General features: G+C 34.4%; 1 protein-coding gene across 1 annotated transcript; it reads right to left on the reverse strand.

Annotated features, from left to right (window-relative positions):
* Positions 1 to 12,175: 12,175 nt before the first annotated feature.
* LOC142622615 (protein SPEAR1) lies at positions 12,176 to 14,530 on the reverse strand. The gene is made up of 5 exons (XM_075796130.1): positions 14,042 to 14,530; positions 13,802 to 13,921; positions 12,909 to 12,976; positions 12,683 to 12,767; positions 12,176 to 12,565 (listed from the first exon to the last, which is right to left on the reverse strand). Exons 1-5 carry the CDS (start codon positions 14,261 to 14,263, stop codon positions 12,449 to 12,451), a joined length of 612 nt encoding a protein of 203 aa, XP_075652245.1. The 5' UTR covers positions 14,264 to 14,530; the 3' UTR covers positions 12,176 to 12,448.
* Between the last annotated feature and the right edge of the window lie 6,527 nt (positions 14,531 to 21,057).

The raw sequence follows: 21,057 nt of genomic DNA on the forward strand, positions 1-21,057 counted from the left end.
TCCTTAAAGACACGATTGGATTGACCATGCCGATGATGCACCACCACTCCACCACCCATTGAATCCCCGAAGGGGAGAGATATCTCAGGAACTTAGTGAACTCATTAGGATCCATCTCCCTGCCTTTGAGCTTATGGTCATGATAATGCATTGGTAGATATTGACTAGGAGGGACAAAGGGAGGTTGAAGCAATTGAAACCTTTCAAATAGCCATATCTAAAAAAGAAGAAGAGAAGGAATGAGAGAAAAAGAAAGCATGAGTGTTGAGTGGAAAAAGGAGAGATAAAGGAAAGAGAGAAAAATAATGAATACAAAGACGATATAAGGAGTCTCAATGGGTTGAATACTGAAAGAAAATCCATGCAAAAGTTAGAGGAATCTCGCAAGGTTAAGAACCTAGGCAAAAGTTAGGGATCATACCTGAAGGAGGAGAGGACTCCCTGTAAAGAAAGTTGCTTCTCCTCTATGAACAGCACCCAAATCGTTGAGAGTCTTGGCTAAGATCATTGTAGATACTCGATTTTGCACCTATGATTTTAACAAGGAAGACGACTAGAATGACCATTTATATACCCAAAATTCATGATTGTATTACATGCATTAATTTGTTCATTGCATATCATAAAAATGATCTTGAGGTTCTAACGGTCGTGAAGCTATGCCCGATTTCCAAATCGGACTGTCGGATTGAAAGATATCACAAGATCAAGTTTTCATGATCTGCATGCATTTTGTTTAGGTAGAACCAACCACATAAGATTAATTTAATTAAATAATTTTGTGATTGGTTGTTAGTTAGTGTCAAAAATAGGCATGCTTGCATAGGAATAAAGGGGATAATTAGATAACAATAAAATTGTGAATAATCAAGTCTTTTGAGAATGTTTATCTGCAAGATAATCATTGTTGAAGAAACCTGAATCATCAGAAAAGGAGTTTAATTTTTGGAATATGGATTAAAAATGCGTCTAAGTGCAATTCCCGGCTCAAAAAACCTCAAAAAAGGAGTCCAAAATTGACCAAAACTCAAATGCAAGACCGGCACCCAAAAGGGCCATTCGGCACTTTTGGAGTGCCAATCGACACTTTCCAAGTGCCAATTGGCACAAATGCGGGCCCCGGCCCGAGGGCACTTGGATTGAGATCAATCACATTCTTTTTATTTTTTAGAGATAAGAACGCATCCTAGTTTGTATTCTGATAATTTATCTAATTTTTCGAACATCGCAGTCTCTATAAATAGAGGCTGCATCTTAAAGTTCAACACTTTTTTTCACGCTCTCTAACTCCTCTCTTTCTGACTCTTCTCTTCTTTTATTTTCTCTCTTACGTTAAAGACGTTTTGGAGCATCTGGCCTTAGAAATTTATTTTCTATAAGCAAAATATTGTAGGTTTCAAAGAGAATTGAATAAATTTATTTGAACCCTAAAATATACTTTCACTAAGAAGAGGACGCTCATGAAAGAGGTAGTTTTTCTTTTCCTTTTTCTATCCTTTTCTATTAATTCTACTTGATGATGCATGAATAGCTTTAGGATGCTATTTTATCTTCTTCTTCTTTTTTCTTTTTTTCTTTTTTTCTGATGTTGTTGCTATGTGTTGTTTAAACTTTTCTTTAAATATATCTTTAGATGATTCTTTTGTTTCTATTATTTTTCTTTTGAGTTTCAAAAATCTGCTCATTAATAAATCTTTTTAAAACTAAAAACATACCTGTATTTTCATTAAATATAGATCTAGAGTTTTTTACACATCAAAACTGATTTGTATTTTTATTAAGTACAGATCGGAATTTTTTTACATATCAAACTGATTTGTATTTTCATTAATAACTGATCTAATTTTTTTTAACTATAAAAACCGGTCTATATTTTCATTAAATACAGATCTGATTTTTCCAAGAAAAATTTCCTTTGTCACAAAAATATCAGATTTTGAAATTTAAAAAAGGAATTCAAAAGTTGAGATGTCTTTATTTGATGCATGTAACGTAGATTTATTTCATTAGTGTAATTCCTCTTCTAAAAAAAGAGTCTTTTTTCTTATTTTATTCATAAAATATAGATCTGATTTTTTTTTTTTTTTACATAAAAACCAAAAACCATGTTTTACTTTGTTCCAAAATAGATCTGATTTTTTTTTTTACAAAACTAATTTTTTTTACCTATTCAAAAATAGATCTGGTTTTTTTTTAATGAATCAAATCAATTCTTTTTTATTCACAAAAACATATCTGAATTTTTTCTAAAAGAAGAGGACACATTCATAAAATAGAGTTATGTGAGTCAATTTTGGTTAAGTTTGTCATGTATGCAACATATCATTCATATCATGCATAAAGGGTATATTGGTCATTAGAGTTTAGAAGACCAGACTTTGTCTGGGCGGAATGGGTGCCTAACACCTTCCCATTCCGTAACCTAGCCTCTGAACTTAGTTTCTATTGGATAGGTAGACCTAGGCTTTGTCTTTCTTTTTATTTTTGGGTAGATTGTAACTAGGACAAAAAGCCAGGTATTTTTTTGGTAGATTGTAACTAGAACTCAAAGCCTTGTAATATTCAATCTATAAAGTTTGTATTTATTTTTATTCAATTAAAGACAATGAAACATTTTGATCATGTAAAGTTGTATTAATTTTTTTCTTATTTTTTTGTATAAAAAATAAGTGGCGACTCCACACCACTTACACAAAAAGAGAGGTACCCTTCAAAGCGCCTAAAAATCTCTTTTTTAGGAGGCCCAATTTTCCCCAGTCTCTCACAATCATGCCTATAGGACTTCTCCTCTCTAGATTGATGATCATCGAAAGCATCCTTTGATCCACACGAGGTGTCTCATGCACCAAGAAGTACCTCGCAAGAAGCCATAAACAGAAGGCATTGAGATAGTGCGAGCACTGTGCCCCGGCAACAAGAACATTTTGTTGAGAGAAGTGCATAGAAACCTTGCGGATATTCAGCTTGTTAAGCATGCACCACTTTTGAGCCATGCTAAGAGAAATCCCTAAAAGTTGCTAGGCCATGATAGAAATATCCTCATCAATGGTAGGGAGAATAAGGGAATTAACATTAGGTTCACCCATGATTACATTAAATTCTTCAAGAGTAGGGCATAACTCCACACTAATGAATTGGAAGACATGCTAAGTAGGGATCCACAACTCAGTAGCAACACGGAGAAGAGGTTCATTCACTTTGATTTGATGGTAGGGAAACATTCATGAGAGACCGAGAGGGGTGAAAGCATCCTTGAAACTAGGGGCCAAACTTCTTAATCCATGTTGATATTGCTAAAGGAGTGAATTCTGCCATTAGGAAGCCATGAGAGGTGTTTTCTGAGCTTAGAACACATTTTGTGAGGATTTGGAGGCCCCCAACAACTATTTTATACTTGAAAGAGGTGACTTGGGTTTTTGGCTCGCGGCATGCGTATGCAAGGTGAAGGTTGTATACACATGGTCAACACCTGCTTACGTAGGCTAGTGTACACACGCTTATGGAAAAAGGTCGAGCCAAATTCCTTTTCCTATTTAGAGTGTGATTCCTTCATCAAGGCTCCTTTCATGACTCACACGACCTAAAGGACTAAACAAGGCACAGTCGAGCTCAGATTTCAAGCATTAAGGACCAAGGAAAATAAAGTTGAATATAATTATCCCCATTAGTTGTAAATTAAGCACATGTCCCCAAATAAAAGCAAAAATAGAAGATGATGTTATTAAATACAACCCAATGTCCCAAATAAAATCTAGAAGGTAGAAATACATGCTAATAAAAAAGAAAAAGAAAAAGAAATGAAAAGGGAAATATGTCTGTGTGTCTGTGTCTGTGTGGCATAGCTACAGGGTCATCACTGGTGGCGTCTCTTCCTCGACTGATAGCTAGGAGTGCTTTCTAAGCCACTAGCACCACTAACACCACCAGCACCACCATCACCACCCCCACCACCACTATCATCATCATCACTACCACCACCACCCGAGTAACCAAATCCTTTAGGACCATAATTCCACCTAGAATACTCAGTCACCTCCAGCTTGAGGTTCCCAATAAGCCAAATCATCTCCTCATGTTACTGTATGGTGGGCTGAATTAGAAAAGGAAAAGTATTAGAACAAGTGTTAGGAGAAGTAAGAAAAGACAAGACAAGACAAGACAAGAATGAAAAAAGACTCACCACTCGTGTACCCACAAGAAATGATAGCCCATGACATTTGTGTTACTTCCCACTGCACGCTCTTGAGCGAAGCCGTGAGGACCATAGGCATAGACTGAACCAAGTAGATGGGGAGAGTCAATAGGACCACCAGTAGCAAGGTTAGCCTGATATAAGCATCACATTTGGATATCACTATGTGCAGAAATACAAGAAAAGAAGAATGAAGGGAAATAGAGAAAGAAAAAAATATGCATACCTCCTAAATGAGGGCGGGCATGAAATGAGTCTCACTAAACTCGTCATACTCCATGTCATCCGTGAGACGCTCAGCATAGGGGATACCGACCCTCCATATCAGGTACTCAACATTTATTATGGAAAGTGGGGCAAGCATAAACTACAGAGGATCAAGCGGGATCCGCGGTATGTCCTCACCCACCAACTAGCAAGATACCCTCTCTGCCAAGTAAATAACTCTTAGACCGACACCCTCAAAAGGCTGGGTGATCTCGGAAGTGATGATGACAACAGCCTCTAAGTTTGGGTCTGCAACAGCAGGAGCATCCACCCACAGACTCCAAATGATCTGTGACTATGCATAACGTTGGAAGGAAGTCCTAGGAAGATACAAGAGAAAGTAACATAGGATAGTGGATGCTTAAATTACCTCCTCAAAAGAAAATCTGTCAAAGTGAGTCCTAATCAAGGAGAAGCTTCTCAGATCCACCTCCACTTCACAAGCAATAAGATCGTACTTCATGGCCTAGTGCTGAAAAGAGAAAATACAATTTGCAAGATGACGGTTTGCAAGATGAATGGGTACAATTTGCAAGAAAACAGTTTGCAAGAAGAATGAGTACAGTCTGTAAGATATGGATATGAATATAGTTGCAAGATGACAAGTTTGCAAGATGAATGGGTATAGTTTGCAAGATGACAAGTTTGCAAGGGGACTGAGTACAAGATATGGATATGAATTTAGTTTGTAAGATGGCAGTTTACAAGGTACAAGTGTAGATGCAAGTGGCAAGAGTGCAAATCACAGTTCTCTAAGCCTAAATGACATATAAATAAGCACAACTACCAGAATGGGGAACACATGCACTGTAAGATGCTAGAGGAATGAGAGAACTAACCTCAAGGAGCTTTCAAGGCCTCCTACCAGCTGATGCAGAGTCCCTTTGCTGAGTATGTCCAAAGATGAGTACAAGTAAGCAAGATATGTCTAGCCCCAGTTGGCCTCTTGAGCCTCCATGAAATCCCAAAAGAGGGACAACCACCTCAAAGACACTGTCTGCCCCTCATTGGCAAAGAGATATACCCCAAGATATAAAACAAAAGAACCCTACCCATTTGGAAATAGTCATCATGAATCAAAGTCATAGTCACAAATCGTATCCTTTGAGTATCTCCTCCCAAGCAAATCAATGCCCAGTTGCACACTTGAAGTACCCCCAAGGTTGATGAGCGTCCTATTGCACCTAAGGCTGATCATCTGGTGAAAGTCATGGGGAGTCACCGTCATCTCTCGGTCAGCAATGTGGAAGGTGTAGATAGTTTCCCACCACCTTTTAGCCATGCCCTACTCCAAAATGACACTGGCAGAGGTCTTTAGTGGCAAGCAGATGATGGGCTCAAAGTCTGCAACACGTATGTAGTCCTTGGTCTCCTTGATCATGAACTAGTACCATAAAGCAACACGGTTGGTGCTGTCCCTACTTGAGAAGGTGGGCAAGGCTTGCAAAAGGATGAAAATAGAGCATTAAAATGGCAGTTAGATGGGAAAATTAGTGGAAAAGGAGTTAAAACAGTCAAACTAGGGTTTTTGAGTGCCAGCGTGCTCACGTAAGCCTGCGTTTGCTTACGCAAGGATTCCATGCGCGTATGGAGGTTAGATCATGAGTCCGTGTAATTGAGGAACATGGACACGTACGCATGAAGGGACCCTGCGTACACATGAGTAATGTACGCATATGCATGGATGTAAGCTACGTATGTAAGCTGATACTTGTGTAAGCATGAGCATAGATAGAAAGTTTTCTTTGACAATTTCAGTAACACTTTGATCAAAACTCATCCTAAACATGTTCCTACCCCTCTTAAAGTGTCAGGTTTTCATCTAGACGCATCCCACAGCAAAACCTAAGCACTTATATGTCCAAAAACAGGTTAAAATGGAAGATCAAAGAAAATCTCTAAAATGAGAAAAACTTGAAAACTTACCAATTCAGTCTTTGCACTCTTTGAAAGATGATCATGTGGCCTGTGGGTCAAAAAAGGAGGCCCATTCAGCCTCAGCCCTATTCTAGTAGGTGAGGTTGAACACATTGTTGGAAAGTATGTAGGAACTTTTGTTGGACTTGGGTGCCATGGAGATAAGAGAGTTTGAGAGAAAGATAGTTGTGGTTGAGAGATTGTGAGAGGGAAAGATCAGAGTGCAAAAATGAGAGAGAGGCAGAAGGTATTTGTAGGGAGGAAATGCGAAAGTTGAAGAGATAGAGAGAAAATGAAAGGGTGAAGAAAAATGAGAAGAAAAAGAAACAGTTGGTAATCGTTGGAAAAATTTAAAGAGGCGGGAATGCATCTGGTGGCTAAACTACATGTAATTTAGGCCCACCCACTAAACTACGTGTAGTTTAGTAAACTATATTTCAAATATCCCTAATGGGTTCTCAGAAGTTGGAAGTGCAAAGGAAAATTAAAGAATACACCCAAAAATGACAAAAGTACCCTCAGTTGGGTAAAAGAAACAAGGACCCCTGAAACATCCCCTAGTGGATTGAAAGCATCAAGAACATCTTTTAGTTTATCAAAAATCGCTGAAGCAACTCCCTCATGAGTTAAAACTATCAACCAAATCCCCAGTAAAGTATAGTATCATGGAAGGACTCCCCCATGGGTCCAACGCACAAAGGCAACCCCTTCGAGAGTTGTGAAAAAATTGCTCCATGGATTTGATAAAACCCCCTTGTGAATGGTAGAATACAAGTTCCCCAGTAAGTCATGAAAGAAAAGAAGAAGATTCTTCCCCAGTAGGTCACACATCAAAGACTTCCTCGTATGTCAAAATTACCAAGAAGGTGTTGGAAAAACATAGTTTGTATCGCATACAAAACATACACAGCAGAAAATTAACGAATCTACTTCATTTGCAATTGATAACATGTACTATGTAAATTTCAAAATTTAAGAACAAGAGAACGTACTTTGGTGCAGTGAAATTCAAAACCAAAAAATTAGAAGTACTTGGGAACACTTTTAATCTTCACTTTAATTCCATTGGGCTTTAGTATGTGGCTTGAAGTAGGACCAAAAGGGACAAATATAGCTCCAATGGGTTTTAGGCCTTTCTATCAACTCTATACAAGCCCAAAATTACCATTAATTATATTTAATACCACTATATAAATATAATTGCACTCTAGGCCTTATTTATAAATTATATCCCAAGATTTTATTATACATATAACCCCTTCATTAAAATATTCGTAATAATACAAAGTCATGAATGTTAGCTACCACTCTGAAGAATACTACATCTTAATTCTTGAGTATCCAGTTTAATCCTTTAAGTTATTCATCATATATTTATGAAATCCAATTTCATAAATATATATACTTTAGTAACTTCTTACTAAAGTGGTTAGACCTAATACTCGGCATAACCAAACCCATTAAACTTATCTCAAAGGAATATTTTATATTTCCGTTAAGAGATTATGAATTCCATTTTGAGAATATATGTTCCTTCAACATTAAATGTGGCTGCCCAACATACCGAGGTTTTGATTGTGAGTTTAGATCTCACTTCTGATATATCAAAGCAACCTACACTTCATGATCAGGTTCATTATTCTCTCAGGATTAAGAATTCATGTAAATAGAAGTCGTGAGATTTATCATTCATTTGACAATCTTTCGTATAATAATAAATCTCACAGTGGTCTAGTTCAATATGTCTTAACACTTAAAATATATCAACATATCAACTATAAGTCTCCACTTCCATGATCAAGACAAATCATTTTAGTTGATATGTTATAGTCTTCACAGATGAAATGCCCAATTTCATCACCGACTACAAACTAAAATTCTGAGTTTACAAAGAACTTGTGATTTATATATGTTGTGAGTAAATCACATAAATCTCATACTATGCATCTCATGGACTATATAATAATGTCCAAATATTCATGTTACCATTATTTTAAATAATAATAATAAAACTTATATTAATCACAACATAATTTCATACATAGCATCATACAATAGGATTTAACGGGCACATATCTTAACAGAAAGCTCCCCCGTGGGTCACCAATACACTGCCTAACAAGTTAGTCTCCCCATTGGATATTTTGCCAAGGACTTCCTTATAAGTCAGAACATCAAGGCCACTTGTGCACATATCCTCTGGGAATTGAATATGGAGCACAGATCCTATACTAGTAAGAAGGGAAAAAAAAATACAAAACTTGTGCACATATCCTCTAGGAATTGAATATGTAGGCATAGATCTTATACCAGTTAGAAGAAAAGAATACAGAACTTGTGCACATATTCTCGAGGAATTGAATATGCAGGCACACTAGAAGAGGTAGAGACCAAGGTCACCCTAAGGCAAGAGCCTCACTAGAACGGATTGAGATAGAGATGAAATACAAGAGGCACAGGCCACCCAGAGAAGTTTGAGGCCAGAGCCCTAGATGGACATCACAAGGATGTATCCTTTTTAGCTCATAAGAGCACCTTGTTTGTTTGGTTGATGGTTGTGGACATTGGCCATGTTTTTTTTTTTTCTTTTTTAGTGACTCAAGGATAGTGAGTCACTCATCTTTTACTTGCAATTGGCAAAACAAGTTTTGGGATAGTCAACCTGCTGTTGCTTGTTTCCCGAGCAATAAAGGTGGGAATTCGGACATATGAATCCCATCGGATGGTTCTTGGCCGGCAACCCCGGTCACCTTTGATCGCTTTTCTTTGTTTTTCAGGCCATCGAGAGAGCAAGTGGTCCTTTCAAGTCTGAAGCATCCAGCCTACTGATTTTCTTTGCATCATCAGGTGGCGCCATCTGTGGGAACTCTATTCACTGTTCTTTTCATTCGACAATCTGTTTTTGTTGTCAACGATTAGCCTTTCTCAGATTACAATTTTAAATACATAGGGCTTACAAATATGTGTCACTAATTACAAAAAATAATTTAGATAGGAAAATACTATAAATACTATAAATTTTACTTTAAAACCTTTATACAAATTGATTGAACAATTAATATGATTTATAGACGTCAACAACTCAACAACCTATTAAATGCATTTTTAAATTACTTAGTGACTCATATTGTAAAATTTATAATATCCCTAACATAATTCATTCAAATACTTATTTATTATCTTCTTAAAGTGTCATTAATCACATTCATTACTACAACATTTGTATGTTTTTTTTAAGTAAAATTTGGTATAGTTTTAGCATTTCTTCAAAAAAAGAAACATATTACAAGATAAAAAGAATGCATTTTTGTTATATAAAAATTATGATATTGAAAACTAGTTAAATATTATTTAATTAATAACAAAAAGACTCAATTTAAATATATCGCCTTAGGCCTTAAAGTTTGTTGGGCCGCCCCTGTATCCATACACATCATTATTCACATAAATAAAATTATAATAAAAAGTAATGCACATAGTCAATATTAGACACACTCATACACATATAAGATAAATCTATAATAATTAAAAAGTGACTTACAATTTACAACTACTTACTCTTACTTTTAAAGTCGAAAATACTTGTAATAAGGATGCATAAGATTTAAGTTAGGGTGTGCAAAAATATTTTTAAAAATAAATTAAAGTATTAAACTAAAAAAAATTATATATATATATATATATATATATAGTCAAGGGAGTGATTTGAACCCCTGCACAAAGTGTAGCGCCGCCCCCAGTGGATGTGGATGTCTCTGTGCTATTGAAATGCATTGTGATGTCATTCATAAAGAGTTTAAGCTTTTGGGGGTTCATTCATGCGCGTGCCTGATCAGATGGTACATAATCCTATCCCTTCTCATTTAAGAAACCTCATATGACATGAAATTGCTTTTGGGCCAAGAATAAATTCACATTATACTAAATTTCCCATATAGGAGAGCGAGTACGTGGGTGTGTAGTGTGTACACATGCAAGTGGCCAAACGATACTGTTTTGTTTTGGCATGGTAATATGGTATCAATTTGGTCTCTTATATGTTGCACCTAGAAAGAATATAACACACCCTCGTTAGATGGTTCCCACAAATAGCATATAGTTTTATAGGAGTTGATGAATAAAAAAATACTTGCTAATTAATTTGTCCCTTTACTTTAATCTGAAGGATACTCCCAATGAGCTATTTTTGTCTCGACTAATCTTTTCATTGATTGACATTGATCCAGCTGTTTTACCATCATTTGCATTACTCGGTTCAGCCATTCTCATAGCTTTATTAACTCTGCATACTAAAGTAATCAACTTTAAGAATGTATATTTATCTAATTTTTACTGTTACCAAAGCAGGCAAACACATCAAGCTTTCCTACGGTACCAGCTATTCTCATGGTAACGACAAAGGACGTTGAGACTGGGGCCAGTACAAAATTAGGATCAGATCAAGTATGTTTCTTCATTCTCACTTAAAAACCTTTTTGTTTAATTAATTTTATTACTTTTGCAAGTTCTCTACAAAAACATTCTATATAACTTCATTGATTTGTTTACCTCTCCCCCACACCTTTGGAGACACACAAGGGAAAAAGAAAAGGTCCTTGCTGATTTGAAAGAAAGGGTCGTGGATTCTATAGCATTTCTCAAGTGATTCAGGTTAAATGAGTAGCCCTAAGTAGACTGCTTGTAACATGTGATAAATGACATTCTCAATGACTGTTTTAAATTTCTTTTTTTAATGACACTGCATAAAACATAATGCAAACAACATGACTTCTTTAGGCATTTTTGCTGGATTATGTTCGTATAGGTCATTTTGAAGCACATGTTTGGTATGAAACCAGCATCAAACTATTGCATCCACACTGGTTATTCGACACATATTCATGAACATACAAACAGCATCATTACTATTTTAATTGTCAAGCAATCTTTTGTATCTTACCTTTGACCAATAACCCTAGTAATTAAGCATCATGGTCATAGTTTGAATTCAAATTTATTTACTAGTGTTGATCTTAAGGTAGCAAATCCAATATAGCTCACATATATTTTGAAACAGGAATACTATCATGAATAAGTTCTTAAGAGTTAACTGTTATCCAACAACTTTTGTGTGTAAATGGCCTTTTATGAAAGCTGATGCTAGGGAACGGTATATAGCTTCACCTCAAGGGAACTTAGTTCGGAAGAATCTTGCTTGTGCTTCATACTTCAAACAATTGAGTGTAGGAAATCTATTCCTAAGTGGAATTTTCTTCTAAGGCATTGATGGATGATTAACCACACTTTGTGGGGGTTCAAATATATCTTACACTATTTAAGCAAATTAATGTATGTGCTAACATGCCACTGAGATTAACCCATCTCTGTCGGGTTCTACTTGACCAACTGCAATTTTTCCAGTTCAATTGAATGATTTCCAATCAAATTTCACTAGGGTTTGCAATATTCTTAATTAGTTGAAAACATGGTTTTACTACCCTATTCTTTATAGCTCTTGATTTGAGTAGCATTTGCCATAGTCGAAGGCATTTGCACATAGTAGCTTATTGTATATGTGGTGAATTTCACTTAATGCTAGAAATCCATTCACATATTAAGTACTCCAGTTTGGAGAGACCTCCAGACTTTTCCCCTCACCTGCATAAAAAAGAAAATTGATCTCCACTAATACTAGGTTTATAACTGTCCTTGACATGTCTATTCTTGACTCTCTTTTATGTCTTCTTTAATAAAGTTATACTATTGAACAACAGGAGTAAAAATATATACCATTCTTCAAACCATGGAATCATATAAAAGTCTTATTCAAGGAAATCTTCACCACTGTTAAATGCTGTGTGCTAATAAAAACAAGAAATAGAGAGAATAATGACTTTCTCATTTCTTTGACAATACATGAACAAGGAGAAAATTTTCATTGTCTTGTACAGAAAGTCAATCTACCTTTCATTACACAAGAGTCACACCCAATGATACCTCTAACAAGTTACATTGTCTTGCCAACTCTGTGTGCCATTTTGCAATTTAATTAGCATTGAGAAGCCATGCAATTGAGTGGCAGATAATTGCTGATTAAAGTGACAGTCTGAGCTCCAAATCTAGTTCCTGATTGTCGCTTGAATCAGAATTCTGACTGCTTGAGCCCCTCGAATTACTCCTATGTTTCTTGCTGTTTATATGCTGTGAGTCCTATAAGATGAATCATAAAAGAAATAGATAATTGGTATCAATATACAGGAGCTTTAATTAAGTGCTAGATTTGTTTCAGAATATTTAAGTATAGTATTTGAGAAATTTTTTGACAACCTCTACTGGTAGATTTAGAAGGTGTCTAGTCATGCTTGGCTGCTCAAAATGTTGAGTCTCTAAGGTTGCATTGCTGGGGTCCCATCTGCAAGGGATTTCAGTACATATTGATATAAACACAGCATGGTCAGGTATAAACTTCCAAGAATTTAAAAGTTGAAACACAATGTAGTAAAGCACATGTGACTCTTGCTTATCAATTAGGAAAACTCAATTATTGTAGTACCTTGCTGTTGTAGCAGGTAGGGAATCACCATATCTAATATTTGTTCTTTCATATTCGCCTAGCCCCATCTGTATTAAAAGGAAATTTTAGCAAATTTAGAAGCCTAAAAAAATTTCCAACATTATTTCAGCCAAAAAAAAAAAAAATCAACTTATATGGAATGAATTCAATAAATTTCTCTCCCAGTGAAGCTTCTAGAATGGTTTAGAACTTGTTACTGGTGACAGTAATGATTAAATTAAATACTTGTTTGACAATCTATCCTCATTATAATTACATTCTTCTAAAAAAAAATTCTTCTATACATAATAGTAATGATGTAAGAAAATCCGGTTACATATTTCATTCAAGGATATTTAGGGTTAGTGCTTAATCAGCTAGTTAAAAAAAAACTTGCATAGAATGGACAAATTTCCATATGCGAAAGGAGTTTATGTCAAATTCAAAAAGAAGATTTGTTGGAATTGTTCAAAATTATCTATCACAAGCATGATGTACGGGTGACAATTATGACTGACAAGCCTTCATAAATATATATATATATATATATATACAGATTCCTCCAAAATTCTTCTGTGAGCTGAATATTTCCCCCACTTTCATAGATTCATTATGCAAGAACAGTCACCGAGTATTGAAAGATGAAAAATGACAAATTTATATATATGTATGTATGCATGTGTGTCAAGAGCTTCATAGCTCAACTCGGCATTTTTTGCATTTGTTAAAATCCCTCTCTCTTCGTTGTTGTATTCATTTGATTTTCAAAAAATAAAAAATAAAAGTAGGTGTGTGTGCATATGATGGGCCATCAATAAAATACAAAATTGTAGTAATTATATACGTAAAAACCTTACTTTGTAGGAGTGTCTAAAAGCAAGAGTTGCACATACCATGATGTTGGGGTGGAAACCATAAGAAGTTGAGGATGATGATGATGAGGATGAATAAGAAAAAGATGATGATGATGGTATTGATGAATAAGTTGCAGATTGCATTCTCATATCCTCTTGCTGCATGGTCAACAAAACCATAACTCCATAAGTAAAAAATTCTTACAGATCCAAATAAACTTCAGTAAACAACCATAGTAGTCAAGGCAATGAGACAAGAGAGAGATAGATGATTATTACATTGTTGAAATTAGTGGGATATGGGCCATGAAGGGAGGGGTGGTATGTAGCACAACCCATTTGGCCATGTAATCTGATCTTCTCTAATTGAGCAACTCCAAGACCTCTTTGTGGCTGTTTAGGCTTGTCTGAATTGTTCTTCTTGCTTTTCCTTGATGAGGAAGAAGACCCACTTCCTCTTTCATTTCCCATATTTGGCTCTCCAAAATAATTGCTACCCATCTCTCTTTTTCTGTGATGTATCAGAGAAGTAAGAGAGAGAGAGAGTCTCTTTTTGCAAATCCCAAACTTGCTCTTACTGAAAACTTTTCTGGGAATAAGAAGGTGTTGAGAGATCAGAGATCTCCCCAGTGGCGCTTTTAAAAGATGTTTTGCACCCTACTAATTATTGCATCGCTGGATCAGATTGTGTATTGATTTTAATGTTATATATACTTAGATTTTATGCTTCTTTTCTTTCTCTCCCTTCTCTTTTGCCTCATTTTGAGAACTTCTATAAATTGATTATAATAATATATATCACTTAATTTCCATTTTTTTTTATAACTTTATTTCCATTGGATATGGACTTTGGAGACTTCCACTTGAAAGCGATTGTCTCTGATTTTAAAATTGCTAAAAAAATATTTATTAACAACTATTCTAAAGGAAAAGAACAACAATTATTCCACGTGCCACCTAGGCGCGTCAGTGGCACCATTACATAATCTTTGCAAATCTTCTAATGTAATTTTTTTTTTTTTTGGGTACGGCATTGCTCATTGTTTAATTAAGTAAGTGCCTACATTACATCTACATGCAAAGTTTTGGTCAAATTTGAAGAGAGTTTGTCACGCCCTTCAGGAAGGGTAAGGGTGGCTTTCTGTTTTTTTTTTTGAAAAGGGTGGCTTTCTGTTTTAAGATAAATATATATATATATATATATATATATATATATATATATATTTAACATTAGTCTCCTAGGAAGGACATTTAAGGTGTTTGTTGCCCAATCATTTTAGGGTATCATGATCATCTTTTTCTTTTCTTTTCATCAATTAGATTACTGTGAGGATACTTCTCCAATTAATCGGAATTATCCGCTTTGGGGAGCCAGTCCCTCACGGTTTATTTCTCAAGCGACGAGGGCACGTACGGATCTTCACCCTCTGGGGGTTTTACACCGTACGTGCCCTCGTCGCTTGAGAAATAAACCGTGAGGGACTGGCTCCCCAAAGCGGATAATTCCGATTAATTGGGGAAGTATCCTCACAATTACCCTTAATCATGCCCCACTCTCATGATTAATTGGCCTCAGCTGAATAAAACCTACCAAGCCTTTATTAATTAGCTGTAATTCTGAGTTCAACTAATTAAAGAAAGGAAAGCTAAGAACAATACGTTATCAAACATTATAAAGGTATAAGACCAAATCATATTCGATCAAACTATTTTCTCAAAAGAAGAAGAAGGAAAAAAAAAATCAGATTCACACTAGGGATTTTGAAATAGATTTTAAAATTGCAGCTTCATTGGTGTATTAATTGCCTTGTGGAGATGTAGAGAAATTCAGAATTATGTCAAAAGATACAAAGAATCTTGAAAAATGTAATTTCTTCTACGTACAAAGTTATCTTAAACCTGCCTGCATTTATTGGGTAAATACTAAATAATTATACTTTTGCTGAAAGAGTTGATTCCTGGAATTTAAGTAGTTTGTACAAAAATTTAATATTGAAAAAGATAATGATAAATATGGTGGAATTTGACCAAAAGGGTCACGTTAAATTGAGGAACTTACGTTAACGTTATACTTAAATTGCTATATATATAGGGACCAAATCTAATTGAGCTGTTTCCCGCATGATTTGTGGGTCATGTTATATGAGTAGTTATGTGGTGGAAAGTGAGAAATGAGAATCGTCCAATCCCTTAAACAGACATGTGAACTCTTGCAATTACCAAAAAGCCCCCACCAATCCCTTCAAATTTATTTGTTGGGTAATTGGGAGCAAGATATATTAAATAAATGGAAAGGTAAATTTTACTATATGGGAAATAATTATAACATTTTGTTTGCTTTTAAACTTACTAGGTTGTTGTTTTCATAGCCTATAGTATAGGTTCATAAACTTGAATTGCTGCCTAACTTTGTCGTCCACTCAAAACTCAAAAGAGATTTAAAGTTTTACTACCCCATTTGTTGTGCACATCGATCGATTTTGCACAATAATAATAATTATTAAATTATTGGCTAATTAAACACATATCATGAATCTCAAATATATTCTACACTTGCACATAAAAATAAAAGGAAAATTGTTTCGAGTTTTACAACATCGATCACAAGCTAAAAAAGTCAATGACGTATGGGTTTTTCTCATTAGTCAAAGTAGAGAAGCCAATCCTTAAATTTCGTGATTAAATAATTTAGTGTTCCATCACTCTTTTTCAAAATATTAGGTGTTTGAAATAGATTCTATATATATATATATATATATATATATATATATATATATATATATATATATATATAATGAAAAATTATTGTGTACTTTCGGAATACCATAAATGCGTACTCCCTCCTCTCACATGAATGGTGGGTTCCACTAATTAAATTTATGGTAAGACTCACTATTCATGTGAGAGGGAGTACGCATTTATGGTATTCCGAGCGTACCTAATAATTTTCCTATATATTATAACTAATCTCCTAAAATCCTAAAATTGTTTTTGAGAGAGTTTCAACCTATGACATCCGCTCTTGATAATAGCTCTTTATTATCAGACCAAGACACCAATCAGTTTTTGGTGTAGGCGGGAATTGAACCCCAGATCTCTTATATAACCATCAGAAACTTTACCAGCTAAGCTAACTGGAACCCATCTAAAATCCTAAAATTAAATATTCAGAAAACACGTTGCATCCTTCAAATCGGACACTTGGTCATTTTGTTATTCTTGTGGTGTACAAAGTCAGATCCTTAAAATTTATTCAATTGCCGATGGTTGATGCAGCAAACCTCATTGTGAAAAAATAAATATAAATAGTCTACTATACTTAGGATTAAAACTATCATTTTCATGATTTTGTTTTAACAAACATTATATTATATAATATAATCTTCATGTCGTGAATCAGATGATTCAGAAAAAAATGGTTTGTTTTTCTCGTTATTATTATTATGACCAAAACAATGTATTTGCCAGAATAGGCTGCTGCTGTATTACGCCATGCGTGTAATATAGTCAGGTACATACATACACATACACTGACGTGCGAATATTCTTATATAGAGAGACTTTTAATTAGCCATATTTTCTTTCTACAAACAACTGTGTTTATATTGATGATTTAAATATTAAAGATTTTCATTACAATTAAGAAAACGTGCGGCGCCATGAATGCCTAGTACAAATGTAAATGCATAGGTTATATTCTATATATATATATATATATATATATATATATATATATATATTAATCTTAATAAATAGAGAAGGGGATTCAAAAACCAAATTCTCCACCTAATTAAAGATAGCCGAATGAATCACAAAAGAGCTTTCCTTACTTTCTATACTACGCTATGAAAAAAAGAAAAATAGAAAATAAAAACAACTTTTCACCAGGGTAAAAAAAAAGAAAAAGAAAAAGAAAAGGATATATGTTTATAATAATAATAAAGGAGTGAGAAAACAAGGGATTATGTTGATTTGGTGTGATTTGATGAGTGATGGAGTTGGTAATAATATTATAATAGTGAGAGAGAAAGAAAGACAAAAGAAAGTGGAGAGAATATATGATATCCACTGTAGATTTGTGGGCACATGCAAACTTACAGGTTGCATTACTCCACACGATTTGCAAAGCAAAATAATCCCTTGGAATACGCTGTCTTTTGTGTTTATGAAGAGGAGCCAGAGCAAACCACTCTCAATTCCAAATCCAAATCCCAATTTCCCTCTCAATATCCCATATTATATAAGATTCCCAATATTAATATATTCTTTATACGGTACACGGGGACTCGTAACCAATTAGTAATGGTTAAGGTTAAGAAGTGTCTCAAACTTTTTGGAGTTCAAATATTAATGATGATGATAAATAAAAGAATCCTCCAAGATTCTTGATAAAAGTTTTTCCAATATATGTAACATCTGTTCCAATGTGATCTCATCTTTAAATTCACTAACCTTTTAATAATTCCGTACCTTTTGAAATCACTTTTTTTTTTTTTTAATTTTTCAATCGCATTCAAATGCAAAAACATTTCTTTGCTCTACCCTCTTCTTCTAATTTCTAAGCCATGACTTTCTATTTACACTTTGTTTGTTTAGATGCAAAATATTTTTTTAGAAATTAAATTACTCATTTTTCAAAAGACTGACTTATCTAATGTGTATAGTTTGAACCCTAAAAATTAGTTTGAAAATATTTTCTATTTTTTGGTTTGTACAAAATATCATTTATATTTTCTATAATTCCAAATATATATGAACAAAAGTTTCATTCATGAAAAGAAACCCTAAATTAGAAAACATTTTCAATACCCTTCATTTAGGAGGCTTAAACGGGAAATTAGACCCCAAATTTAGAATATAAGGGACAAAATAAGTAGGAAGGTAACTCATTTGAGGGGGAAAAATGTCATTTGAGAGAAAAGACACTATTGACCAATGCAAGCCAAAAGTTGGTCAATCACCAGACAATGAGAGGCAACGGTCAGTTTGTAGAGAGAGAAATGTTATTATTATGAGAGTTTTATGTGATTTGCAATTTATTTATGATGGTTTGTTGAATATGAAACCTTTTAGAAAATAATTTCTGCAATTAAAAATTAAAAATTGTTTTTTGCTATATTAATTAGGCTTGTTTTCCGTTAACCATGGAAAACGTTTTTTTTTTTTTGGTTAACTTGTGTTTTCCATTTTAAAAAATTTAAAAAAAAAAAAAAAAAAAAGGTAGAAAATGTTTTTCCAGAAAAAAAAAAGATTTTTTTCCAAACAAATAAAGCATAAGTAGCAAATATAAAATGAAACAGGAGTCACTACAAAAAACGCGAGCTATAGCCGCGTTTTTTGGCCGCGTTTATAAAAAAAAGCAGCTATAGCTGATCTATAGCCGCGTTTTTAAGAAACGCAGCTATAGACATAATCTATAGCCGCGTTTTTAAAAACGCGGCTATAGGTCCCCTCAGCCAAATAAATTTTCTTAAAGTAAAGACGTGGAGTTTGCAGCAGAGGGGGCCTATAGCCGCGTTTTCCAAAAACGCGGCTATAGGTCCCCCTCTGGCTGTGTTTTCAAAAACGTGGCTTAAAAAAAAAAAAAAAAAAAAAAAAACTTAAACTTCCCTCGTGCCCCCCCTTTCCCACCTACAGCCTCACCTACCCCCACTTTCAGTATAAGTTCTTTTCTTCTTTTTTTTTTTTTTTTTTCTTTTCCTTTTCTTTCTTCCTTCCTCACTAACTTTTCAGGTTTTTTTTTTCTTTTTCCTTTTCTTTCTTCCTTCTTCACTAACTCTTCAGGTTCTTCTTCCTCTTTTTTTTTTTTTTTTTTCCTTTTTCTTTCTTCCTTCATTTTTCCAACGTAGCTCTTTTTTTTTTTTTTTTTTGTTTCTTTGAAGTTCCTACATCTTTTTTCTTTTTTTTTCTCCTTTCTTTTGCAAGTCACGGCATTTTTTTTTTTCCTTCTTCACTCCAACACATTTTTTTTCTTTGTTTCTTTCCAGCTATTTCTTCTTTTTTTTCTTCATCTCAGTCACTGATTTTTCTATAGATCTAGTTTTTTTTTTTGTTATTTTATGTTTAGTTAGTAAGAAAATGGAGAAAATGCTAAAAATTTTGAATTTGTGCTATTGTGTCCCTGAATTTGGGTTGGCTTTGTTGAAAGAGAGGAGATTCATGGGTTTGTGTTTTTATATTTTGGAGCAAATTGTGGTTGTATTGTTAGTATGTTGTGTTTGATTTTGAATTTTTTGGGTTTGTATTTGATTTTTTATTTTCTGGGTTTCCGTTTAATTTTGAATTTTATTTTTGGTTTGAATTTTGAATTTCTTGGGGAAAAAAAAACACCCAGAAATTTTTTTTTTGTTTTTAAAAAAACCTATAGCCGCGTTTTTCAAAAACGCGGCTATAGGTCTCAGACTATAGCCGTGGTTAAACAACGCGGCTTTAGGTCCAATCTTTAGCCGCGGTTGTAAAAACGCGGCTATAGACCCACAGGGGCTGTTGCTGCGCCGCTTAGGCCGCGTTTACAAACGCGGCTCTAGAAAACGCGGCTATAGGCTATAGCCGCGTTTTTGGGGTCTTTAGCCGCTTTTTTGAAACGCGGCTTTAGACCCCGTTTTTTGTAGTGAGTATAATTTTAGGTCTTGTATATGAGACTCATCTATATGTAAGAGGAAAGCATAATAAACCAAGAGAAACGAAATAATTTTTCCAATGTTTCAGTGCATATATATGGATATGTTACATTGTAAATTAACGAATTGGATGGGTTATTTTAGGAAATAATTTTTTTAAGGATCATTTTAGGAATTAAATGTTTTAACAATCAGTTAATGTATGATTTAAGCTTTACTCCTATAATGATGACTTTTATTGTTCTCCTAGTTGTAATTATGACATGGAAAATGCTATTTAGTAGGAAAGGAAAGGAACTTAGCAAAAATAAATAAAAGGTTGAATTTCTCTTCATTCCTCTTCATGAATAGTATTTCTTCGTCTGTAAAATGGGAAGTCTATGATTAATCATTGGTAAAGAGTAAGGGTTTCGAGGGAGCAATATTATTCGTGATCTCAGCAATCTACTATCATTGTATGATAAAGAACGCAAGTAGAGAACTACACTCAATTGCAGAAATATCTAGGGGTACATTTGTTCATTTCTCTCTTCATCAAATGATAAGAATAAACCACGCAAACCAGGGACGGAGCTATGTGTTTAACAAGGGGAGCAAGGGCACCCTTAAATAAATGGTCATGGTGGTCATCTATCCCATTCCAGTATTTGGGGTCCTAAAATAAATAATAAAAAG

The sequence above is a fragment of the Castanea sativa genome, chromosome 1, assembly GCF_040712315.1.
Source record: "Castanea sativa cultivar Marrone di Chiusa Pesio chromosome 1, ASM4071231v1".
NCBI lineage: Eukaryota > Viridiplantae > Streptophyta > Magnoliopsida > Fagales > Fagaceae > Castanea > Castanea sativa.

Coding starts and splice junctions, on each gene's coding strand:
- LOC142622615 (XM_075796130.1), bottom strand. CDS start 14,263: ATGGGTAGCAATTATTTTGGAGAGCCAAATATGGGAAATGAAAGAGGA. Junction 12,977..13,801: donor GTTTCCACCCCAACATCATG/GTATGTGCAACT, acceptor CTTTTAATACAG/ATGGGGCTAGGCGAATATGA. Junction 12,768..12,908: donor CTACCTGCTACAACAGCAAG/GTACTACAATAA, acceptor AATCCCTTGCAG/ATGGGACCCCAGCAATGCAA.